Source organism: Callorhinchus milii, unplaced genomic scaffold, assembly GCF_018977255.1.
Source record: "Callorhinchus milii isolate IMCB2004 unplaced genomic scaffold, IMCB_Cmil_1.0 Scaffold19, whole genome shotgun sequence".
Taxonomy (NCBI): Eukaryota; Metazoa; Chordata; class Chondrichthyes; order Chimaeriformes; family Callorhinchidae; genus Callorhinchus; species Callorhinchus milii.
The window spans coordinates 4,234,609-4,246,489 of NW_024704760.1; the positions used below are offsets into that span (position 1 = coordinate 4,234,609).

At 41.4% G+C, this 11,881-nt stretch overlaps 1 protein-coding gene across 1 annotated transcript; it reads left to right on the forward strand.

Moving 5' to 3' along the window:
• Positions 1–822: 822 nt before the first annotated feature.
• On the forward strand, positions 823–9,437 carry sars1 (seryl-tRNA synthetase 1). Its single transcript, XM_007894277.2, has 11 exons — positions 823–1,076; positions 3,316–3,386; positions 3,626–3,706; positions 5,090–5,248; positions 6,158–6,301; positions 6,523–6,678; positions 6,897–7,118; positions 7,644–7,773; positions 8,022–8,179; positions 8,278–8,407; positions 8,985–9,437. The coding sequence occupies exons 1-11, from the start codon at positions 941–943 to the stop codon at positions 9,137–9,139; spliced, it is 1,542 nt and encodes a 513-aa protein (XP_007892468.1). The 5' UTR covers positions 823–940; the 3' UTR covers positions 9,140–9,437.
• The last annotated feature ends 2,444 nt before the right edge of the window (positions 9,438–11,881 follow it).

Genomic DNA, 11,881 nt, shown 5'->3' on the forward strand with positions numbered 1-11,881 from the left:
GAACAATGAATGCTTCCCCATCACTGCGCCAAGTGTCAGCCCAGACGGCTTGAGCTCAGAGTGCTGGCTTGAACCTCACGTGCAGCGCGAGCCCGAGTAAGTTTCTGAGGGCGGGAGCCAGTGTTCTGTGGAAGGATGAGATCAAATGATCCTAACTGCATAATCTGACATTAGCAGCGACACCTCTATATAGTCTGATATTAGCAACAACACCTCTATATAGTCTGATATTAGCAGTGACACCTCTACATAGTCTGATATCAGCAACAACACCTCTATATAGTCTGATATCAGCAACAACACCTCTATATAGTCTGATATTAGCAACAACACCTCTATATAGTCTGATATTAGCAACAACACCTCTATATAGTCTGATATTAGCAACAACACCTCTATATAGTCTGATATTAGCAACAACACCTCTATATAGTCTGATATTAGCAACAACACCTCTATATAGTCTGATATTAGCAACAACACCTTTATATAGTCTGATATTAGCAACAACACCTCTATATAGTCTGATATTAGCAACAACACCTTTATATAGTCTGATATTAGCAACAACACCTTTATATAGTCTGATATTAGCAACGACACCTCTATATAGTCTGATATTAGCAACAACACCTCTATATACCGACATTAAGGGGTGACACCACTTTTTGTGAAAAAAAAGGTCATCATCGGTTGTCAAGCTGTCTGGGGTGCGCTGTAGCACAGGCGCCTGTAGGTGGCGCTGTAGGAGGAGAGCGTCAGCGTGAGTGAGTGAGTGAGTGAGTGTGCGTGCGTGGGAGAGAGGTTGTTGTGCGCAGGCGCAGAGCCGGCACCGCAGAGCGCCGCCCGGGGAGCAGTCGGGTTGACAGTTGGCGCCGCCGCCGCCGCCGCTTCTGCCTCTGTCTCTGCCTCTCCCTCCCTCACTCGCCGACCGAAAAAAATGGTGCTGGACTTGGACCTGTTCCGCAAGGACAAGGGAGGGGACCCCGAGCAGGTCCGGGAGAACCAGGTGAAGCGCTTCAAGGACGTGTCGCTGGTGGACAGGCTGGTGGGGGCGGACGCGGAGTGGAGGAAATGTAGGTACCGGTGGAGGAGGCCTCGAGTGACGTAGGAGGGGGTGGGGGTGAGGGGGAGGAGCCAACTAGTGACCCCGCCCCCTCCCCCCCCCCCCACACACCACACACATATGATAATAATAATAATAATAATAATAATAATAATAATCCTCGCATTTGATATGGAGCTTTTCGCGTCTTCTCGGCGTCTCAAAGTGCTGCACGGAATGCGCTGTAAAGTGAATCGACTGTACATTTTGGGAGGAGGGGGGGGCGGGGGGGGGCGGAACGCGGCCGCCAACTGCGCACGGCGGCGTCCCCGCCGAACAGCCGGGGGGGGTTGAAAATGACCCAGTTTATTCTTGTCTTATGAGGGGATTGTTATGAGGCGCGCGGAGTGAGGAAGCTCGCCCGAGGTTTCGCCCCCCCCCCCCCCCCACCCACCCACCCCCCCCCCCCCCTCCCCGCCTGGAATTGAACCCCGGGCGTCTCGCTTGCGAGGCGAGCGCTCCGACCACCGAACCACCGAGCTGCAGGGCTCCGCAAATCTCCCCCACTGCACTGAGAATAACCCCGACCCCCCCACCCCCCCACGTTCAAGTTTATTTTTGTTGTGAGTGTTTGTGTGTGTGGTGGGGTGGGGTGGGGTGGCGGGTGTCATGTCAGGGATATTGGAAAGATTCTGGATCCTTCCATATATATATATTAATATATAATAATATGATATAATATATATATTATAATAACGATAATGCTTACATTTCCTCTGGATTTCCAGGTCGAAATGTGGCGCCTGCTCAAATGCCCATTTTAAAAATGATTATAACGATGATAATGATAATAATAATTCTCTCACTTGATACAGCGCCTCATCGGGCCTTTGAGACGTCTCGAAGCGTTTCGCAGAATACACTGTAAAGTAATTTGACTGTATATTTTGTGTATATGCATGTTATTAGAGTAATAATAATCCTTGCATTTTGCATATAGCGCCTTATCGCGTTATCGAGACGTCTCGAAAGCGCTTTGCAGGGTATATCGTGATGTGGATTGACTGTTTTTTTTGGGGGGGGGCGAAATGCGGGAGACAATGGTGCACAGCATCGTCCCACAAGCAGTCATGGATTGAGTGATCCAATTATTATTTTTTAATAAATTTGAGGGATTATTACCACCCCCACCCCCCAAAAAAAAGGGGCCGATATCATATCCTCCACATTCTGGTGCAATAATAATAATCCTTATAGTTTGCATACATAGCCTTTGGTGTAATAACCATGTGGTTTCAGTAGGGTGTATGCTATTGATTCTCACAGTCTGATGCAATCAAGTGCAAGAATTGGGATAGATAGAGACTCACCAGTCGTAGGAATTTAAGTAAATTAAATCTCCACGTATTATTGTATTTAAATTGAAATGTTCATTTTTGAGGGGCAGACAATTAACTGCAGGCTTATTTTGTTTCTATCTTGTGAGGTAGTGTAATGTCCAAAACGACACTTTTTACATTTGCCTGTAAAAAGATGAAATCCATTTGGAATAAAAACACTATAAATAACAGGCCCAGCAAATAGTCCAGAACATGCAGATAGATGTAGAAATAATCTTTGCAACAACTAGAAAATAAAAAAGCAAGCCACTTGCATATTTATGTGGCCTTAATTTATAAGTAGTAGTGCCAATAAAAAAATATTATTTTCAACTGATGAGAATTAATGTACAGTACTGTAATTGTATTACTTCCAAGTAATTAACCGTAAATTACGGTTTAATTGAACTGGTGTGATCACATTGCAGTCATATTTCTCAGAACAGAACAGGACACCTCACATTGTTGCATCATACTATGAGATGTGCATTATTGTCTAACGATCTCACAAAGTTGAACAATTTGGAATAAGAGGACTGATCTAGTCTTTGTTCTAATGTTTAATCTGACACTGGATAAGAATAAAGTACAGCAATGTAAATACAGGGAAGGAATTATTTAATAATATTGTGTTTGAAGAATATCTTTGAAGGAGGCAAGCATCCAAGACATTTTTTGACAATGCACAACCTAATACAAAATAATCTTGTTCAGGTTGTGATAAATTGATCGACTGATAATTGGCAAGTGCTGTACTGAACTTACATAAATTAAAACATGGGTCAATGTGCATTACAGTGCAAGTTGAGCCATTTTACACTGTTTCTAGTTATTGTATTTACAGATGTTAGAGTTTCCAACTGCTTATGTTTCTTTTTTCCTTTCTCTTAGGCCGGTTCCAAGCAGATAACTTGAACAAATTGAAAAACCTCTGCAGTAAAACAATTGGAGAGAAAATGAAGGTAAATAAGAGTAGGCCTAAAAATGCCGCAAAATTTGCCCTTTTCACTGCAGCGAACTCAGTAACCAAGTGCCCTTTCAGTAAATAATATTTATTATTTCTCATATCTTGTCTTATTAATGACATCATATGGGAAATGCACAGAGCGAATAGAAAATGTAATCCTGCAAGCCGACATGTAATGTGTAAGAGAGATTGCAAAATCGATTCTAGTTTGTTCGATATTTAATTTCTCCGCAGAAAAAAGAGCCTGTGGGTGACAGTGATGCCTTACCAGAAAGTGCAGAGAATTTGGAAGAACTCAACGCTTCAGTCTTAAGTGTAAGGGACCCTGATTTGATAGTCATCCTGCGTTTCTGTTGTCAATAGTAAGAATTTTTGTGTTTTTTTAAAAAATCTATAATTTACTCATCAATTTGAGAAATTGACAGGAATGTTGAAGTCTGTAGTCCAAAATTCCACCCCCAAAAATACAGTCAAATCACTTTACAGTATATTCTGTGATGCACTTTGAGACGTCTCGAATGCGTAATAAGGTGCTACATCAAATGCAAGGATTATTATTATTAAAATGAACTTGCAGTGAGTTATAGCTAGATATTTGCAAGATTATGGGTTAAGAACGGGGGAGTGGGACTAGTTGGGTAGCTTTCTCAAAGAGCCGACACAGGCACGATAAGCAGAATGGCCTTCTGTGCTGCAAGATTCTATGTTTCTATGATTTGATCCATTTAAGAGGAAGATGACTACATTGCAATGTCGTGTTCAAAATTTCAATTCTTTCCGCCCTTCCCCAAAGAAGTAACATGGTTTGCTATTCTGTGAGGACAACAGCACATCAAGATGTTGATAACTACTTTAAAGACTGGTAGCAATTTGCCCAATATTTAGGCCCAAAGCAATGCCTTGTCCTTCTTACGGTCTGGTCTGTTGGGGGAAGGGTGGGGGGAAGTTAAAATTCAAATCGCAGGGATTTCTAAGGACAGTCTACTTTGAGGTGCTGACATCAACATCCATTACTACCTTTGTCAGTGGCTGAAAGACAGAAGTGGTGTTTTTACTCCCAAAGGGTTATTAACTAAATAAGTGTCAGAGGAAAGTGATTGAGAGCAAAGTTGCCCGATATTCAGGAGGTGCTTTAATTAAGATTGGGATCTATGCCGTACTGACTAGGTATGAATGCTGTTCTGTCCAGAATTAGTTGATCATGAAGGTAATAAAATAATAAAATAATCCTTGCATTTGATATAGCGCTCTTCTAGATGTCTCAAAGTGCTTCACAGAATATACTGTAAAGTGAATTGACTATATTTTTGGGCGAAACGCGGCATCGAATTGCGCACAGCAGCGTCCCACAAATAGTGGATTCAGTGACCAAATTATTATTTTGTTGAAGGATTACTATCCCCAGAAAAACGATCTGCCAATCGACTAATAACCGGGTTCCTACTTACTGCTAGGTAAACAGAGGCGTGTGGAGTAAGGAAACTTGCCCAACGGTTCGCCCTGCCGGGAATCAAACCCAGATCTCTCGCTTATGAGGCGAGTGTCTAACCACTGAACTACAGGTCTCCAAGATCCATAGTTATTGGTGCTCATTTAATACAGCATTGTCGCATAAGTTGTAATAATTGAATGGGGCAGAGAATAATTGATTGTTCAAAGATCTTATGTTTCTTATGGTTGGACTATATTCTGTTTCAGGGTTTAACTGTAACTCAGATCAAAAAAATACGGATCCATGTTGATGAAGCCATTGCAAAATGTGATGTGGATCGTCTGAAACTAGAGGGACAGAGATTGGAAAGCCTGAGAGAAATTGGTAACGTGCTACATGCCTCTGTACCCATCAGCAATAATGAGGTAAGAAGAAAGCTTGGTTTGGATTCCTAGTTTGACTTCTGCAATTTAAAAACTGTAAAAGTGAAAAGCGAAGGCAAACTAATGGGGTGCTGGGAAGTGAATGATTTTTTCCTAGTTGTGCTCGTACTCAGGAATTGAAGTGATATCTTGTCCAGTAGTAAAACTGTTAGTATTGACCTATAACTTCTGCTGTTATACATGGGCTTGAGTTGTTGAGAGTTCTGTGTGTGGAAGACTAAGAAGTCAGAGTTGTTTTTAATCCTGGACGCCTGATAAGTCCCTTTAATAATATTGACAAGCAATCCCTTGGTTCTAGGTACATTTAAGAGAGGCCAACTCTGAGCGGATCCCAATACAATTCTCACCTCTAGCCTGTATATTGCAGCAATACGATTGATGTGTTACCAAAACCATCTTCTCAGAGAATTCTTGACAGCAGAGTTCCAGCTTGCTTCAGTTTCAGATTTTATGTACAACCCTGTAGAGTGCTGTGTTTTCACAAAAAAGCATAGGACAAACTGGGCATCAGTGACAGTGTGCAGCTGAAAACACTCACAGACTAGTTTAATGCATGAGGAATGATCACTTGAGCACGGTATCAAGTCATCAGCCACTTTTAGAACTTTTTTAATTACTATCTTTAGGGGGTGGTGGTGGGAGGAGATGATTATAAGCAGTAAGAGAGACTTAAGACTATTATGGGAGTTCTATGTGAGTTGTGTTGTGTGTGATGATAATTTGACAAAGGAATTACAGTTGTCCTGGCTGTTCTGTCAGTTTGTTGGGAAATAATTTGGAATGGATCATTGGAAGATTGTATCTCTACTACATACATTGCTGTTATAATCCAAGTTGAATATTATAAACTGCAAACATCATTGAGTAATTGTCTCCTTGCATCTGATTCAGGATACAGATAATAAAGTAGAGCGAACATGGGGAGATTGCACAATTGCAAAGAAATATTCTCATGTTGACCTGGTGGTAATGATTGACGGATTTGAAGGTGAAAAGGCAGCTGTAATAGCAGGCAGCCGTGGGTACTTCTTGAAGGTAAATCTTAAGAGGTTCAACAACTAATATTTTGAATTGGTAGATGTTTCTTGCAGGTTAAAAGACATTAATTAAATAAGCCCTTTAACCAGAGGGAAAGTTGAATTGGTAGTGGTAGTCGGTTTTGTATCTCAGAGAAACAACTGTAAAATACAAGTGTGATGAAGTGGAACATCACAATAGAAGTGCAGTGCACTCAGTACTTTTGTCTCATTTCGCAGGGGCCATTAGTGTTTCTAGAACAAGCTCTGATCCAGCATGCTCTGCGGACTCTGGTTGTTAAAGGTTACACTCCGCTCTATACGCCATTCTTTATGAGGAAGGAAGTAATGCAAGAAGTGGCCCAGCTCAGCCAGTTTGATGAAGAGCTGTACAAGGTAATAAAACCGCATTTTACACTCGTAGTTACAAGGGAAGCTGCTTGAAGTTCCTTCAAAGGAAACTTAAATAACAACTTGCATTTATATAGCGGCCTAGACGCCGGACAGCATCTCGGAGCGCTTGGAAATTTACCGCTTAGTAAGCAAGCCAAAATAAAGGAGTCACAAAACTTACACACTTTGTTGTCCTTTTGTTGTTTTTGTTAATTTTCCAGGTTGTTGGTAAAGGCAGCGAAAAAGAAGATGACAGCTCAATTGACGAGAAGTACCTGATCGCGACTTCCGAGCAGCCGATCGCAGCCTTTCACAGAGACGAGTGGCTGAAACCCGAAGACCTACCCATTAAATACGCCGGATTCTCCACCTGTTTCCGACAAGAGGTTGGCTCGCATGGCCGTGACACCAGGGGCATCTTCCGTGTTCACCAGTTTGAAAAGGTACAGTGAGAAAATCTGTCAACACACAGGGTTCCACTGGCACTGGGTTGCTCAATGAGTCGTGTGTATTGTACCCCGTGATTTCAATCGCTGAGCTCTGCTGAATTAACTGATCTCGCATGGAGTGGGATGTTACAGTTGGTCTCAATGATCAGGGTTTGTTAATCTTTGTTAATCAAATGTAATCTTGTTAACGTCAATGTAAAATAAATAATCTCTGCGAGAGGTCCATAAAGGTGGACTTCAGTCGAAGATAGGATCAGGCTTACTGTAATGCCACTGCATGACTCACTACCAAGTAAATTAGACGTACAGTAGTTATAAATAAAAGTAGTTATAAAACTAAGACTCAGTTTACTAAATAAGCCAGTACGATATTGTAAATTGTGAGCAATTCCTTGTTAAAGGTGTCTAGTTTATGAAATGTATTCCTGAAAAATTCTAATAAATCTTAAAGACTGGCTTCTAACTTGGTATTTTGGATTTGCAATCAATATTTGTCGATATTTCTCTCCCCCTCTTCAGATTGAACAGTTTGTCTATGCTTCCCCTCATGAGAATAAATCGTGGGACATGTTTGATGAAATGATCGAAACTGCTGAAGACTTCTACCAATCTTTGGGCATTCCCTACCGCATAGTAAATATCGTCTCAGGTACCTGAAAAATTGTAGATACTGATCAATAAATTTTTACAACCTGCTCATGTATTTGCTATAAAGTTTCATACTTTTTATACCGTATAAACATATCCTTGCCAGTTAGCAAATGGGACTATTAATTGTAAAATCAATGCAAAATGTTATTTCAGCTTTGACATTCTCTGTTATTTAGGCAAGTGAATTGACTCAACAGCACACATACATCGAAAAGGGACTTAAATATTTTTTAAACTGTGTTCTAGGTGCATTGAATCATGCTGCAAGTAAAAAGCTGGATTTGGAAGGCTGGTTTCCTGGCTCCAGTGCATTCCGTGAATTAGTGTCTTGTTCCAACTGCACAGATTACCAAGCACGCAGGCTACGAATCCGATATGGACAGACCAAGAAAATGATGGACAAAGTAAGTCAGAGAATATCTAGGATATGGGGAGGGGTGGGGGGTGATCGTGCAATGTAGAATACATTTAAAATAACCTTTTTTTTCCCTGTCCTCACCAGGCCGAGTATGTGCACATGTTAAATGCTACAATGTGTGCGACAACCCGTGTTATGTGCGCTATTTTGGAGAATTACCAGACACAAGATGGTATTGTGGTGCCCGAAGTGCTTAAAGACTACATGCCACCAGGTAAGTGAAAATTGGGTGCTCCTGTGTTCGTATTTCATGTCATTGTTTCTTAAACAAAATCTTGGGTTATGGATTAAAGGATTGGTATAAGACCACATCCCTGCATCTGTTGTACAAGTCAGTTGAGCTGGAAAGTCTCAAACTGCAGTTTTGCTATATACAGGAGACTAGGGTATAAACCATAATCTGACATTGACGTCCTGGACAATGGGTATTGTGGTAAGATTTGATTGGGTTGCAAGAGAAGATTGTATAGGGTTGATGGAGCTGAGATGCACTGCCAGGAAAATATAAGCTTAGTCCTGTTTTATCCGATCTATGTCTAATCTTGCGAATGCTTGATCTATTGTACGAATATAATAATGATAAGCCTTGCATTTGATACACCGCTTTATCGTGTTTTCTAGACATCTCAAAGCATTTCACAGAATATACTGTAAAGTGAATTGATTGTATGTTTGGGCGAAACACAGCAGCCAATTGCGCACAGTATACAGGAAAGGAGAGGGCAAGGCGGAGGAATTAAATATAAAACTGTTCCTTCTTTCCTTCCCTCCTCAACACCTTATTCACGTAGATTTGAAGGAGCTGATCAAGTTTGTAAAACCTGCCCCGATTGACCAGGAACCATCCAAAAAACAGAAGAAGCAACAAGATGCCAACAAGAAGAAATCTGCGGGAGGCGATAGCAATTTGGAAAACCAAGTGCAGAACATGTCTGTCAACAATTAACAAATCATTTTAACTGAAACAGTTAATTTATACAGAATGTGTTTCTTACTGTCCCAATTCATTACTCTGGTGGATGGTTTATTTGTAATGGAGACAGATAAAGTAAAAAAACACAGAGGGGAACAATGTATATGCAAGAATAATGTGCATCTCTTGAATTGCCTGCTTTTACCCATATTGGAGCCGAAAGGGAAATGAGTTTTACGGAGATCGTGCTTCCAAAGCACATCCACAGAACATAACATTTTATCTCCTTAATAATGACGTGCGGTGTAATAAAACATACTACTTAACTGGCTTATTCTTGTATATTCTCAAGTGCTTTTACATTTCCAACCATTTGTGATAAAAAGCACTGCACAACTTTTTTTTGCTGGATAGCAATTGCTTATTTAATAACATTTAAATGGCTGGTTAAATTAAACATTGTATTCTTATTGTAACTGCAGCATCTTCGATTGATATGCGGAGGAATTTAGTGGAAGCTTTTGTGTTTGGGCCACATTTTATAGTTGTTGGCTGTGGCCCATTGGAGCGTTATTGGCTGTGGCCATTAGAAAGCAATGAGGCATGAGTCTTTGTGTCATTAAACTGTTCAGGTCTTGTCATCCACATCTCTGAAAATAGTCCAGATTGCTTGGCATTTCTTCAGTTCAACGCAGAGGCCAAACTTTGCATCCAGATTACCAAATGTAATGTGGCTGTGCTTCAACCCCATGGTTATTGTGGGAAGAGTTGTGCTTGGCTTCAGTAAAGAGGGGCATCTTTTGATGCTGCCTGCACTTAAGTTGCCTTAACCTGCATGATTTAGTGGACTTCCATTTGCTATAGCACGGAGAGAGACCTAACAAGTGTGACGAGTTGCAGCAAATGGCAGTATGGTTATCAAATTTCCAAGCTTTTTTGCAAACACACAAAATATCTTTAGAAAACCACAGCTAACTTAATAATAATAATAATCTGTGGGTTTGATATAGTGCCTTTTCATGTTTTAGAGACGTCTCAAAGCGCTTCACAGAATATATTGTGGGTGAAACGCGGCAGCCAATTGCACAATTGTACAAGATTCTGCTTATCAAAGCTCTAACTTGGTGGTCCCAAGAATTTGACTGGCATTGCTTTTATCTACCTACCGGGAGACGGGATGTTACACACAAGGAACGGCTTAGTCACTGGAACCTCACTCTTCGCCACAGAAGCTGTGGTGTAAGTATGGGAGACGAGAATCCCTGATAATTGTCCCTCACCCCCGATATTACTTAACCTATATCCACCCTCTGAGAAGGTGATTAAGGTCCATTAATGTGCTTTAGACACACCTAAATTTCTCAATTTTTTGTACAGTAGCTACACAAAAAAGTGCATTTGGTAACATTATGTAAACTTCTGTATTCTGGCTCCCAAGTGTGTTTTTGTTGGTGGAATACATGTCCTTCAATGCAGGTAATCCAAAGAATTTTATCCACAGCGTATGACAATCGTTGAAACTACTCAACTGTCAGAACATCTTAGTGGGCTTCCTGAATAGCATGGCATTTTACTGTCAGTGTTGCTGTTATTCACAGCTTTTTACTGTGCACCATGGAATCAAGACAGCACTTTATCATGCCGTTGAAATGTCTCCAAGCAATGTAAAGTGTAGTAACTGTTTATTTGTAGAACATGGCAACCAATTTACAGGCCGCAATGTCCCTCAAACATCCATGAAGTGAATGGCCAATTTCATCTGGAGGATACTGAGAGATCTTCTATTTTCATCACCCCTGAATTTTCCTGTTTCTCCTTGCATGCTCACTGTATCAAGACTACTCTTATTCACTTTCCCAGGCTCATCAGGACTGCAGAACTATTTATCCTATGAGATGTTCCTTCCTCTAACAATCTACATACAAGCTTTTGAACTGAAATCTGGTATCTCCATCCCTGTTCTTAAAACCTTTCCTGTTTTGTTTCCACCTCACCTTATTCATGTCCTTTGGATCTTGGTCCTTCAACCAAATAATGTCATTTAAAAATAAACAAATTGCACAACTTAAGAGTACAGCAATGTGAAGCTACAGAGGTGATTTTATCTGATGCCCTGTGGACTCGGAAACTTGTGTTTCGATGCTTTATGGGTTAGTGAAGCCTGAAAATTGTGGGAAGTGAATTAATCATAATTTGGGAATGCACATGCTAAACTTTGGTCAGGCTCTTCAACAGAGGCTAGTAAGTGTGGGGTTATATATGCATTATTGATGTTTATGGGTACATCTTACGTGCTTTATGTTTGTTATGTTTTTTTTGAGCCATTAAAGAGAACGTTCACCTACAAAATACACAGCCACTACTGTACTCGATTTCAAGATCCTCACCTTTATATTCAAGTCCCGGCACTCCTCTGCACCCCCTTACCTCTCTGACCTCCTCTCTCCTCAAAACAGTACCCGTTGCCTTCGCTCCTCTGGGTCTGGCCTCCTTCTCGTCCCGAGTCCACCGCCCCACCCTCGGCGGCCGTGTCTTCAGCCACTATGCCCCGAGGCTCTAGAACTGCCTTCCTCACTCCCTTCGTCTCGCTCCCTCCCTTTCAGGTCTCTGCTGAAGACCTTTCTTTTCAACCGTGCCTTCGGTCACCTTCCTCCCCTCCCCCTGTCTCGGTCCCGGGGTCCGTTACTGTAAAGCGCTCTGAGACGCTGTCCGGCGTGGAGGGTGCTATACAAATCCAAGTTGTTGTTGTACTCTCCATGAAGCACTTTACGACGT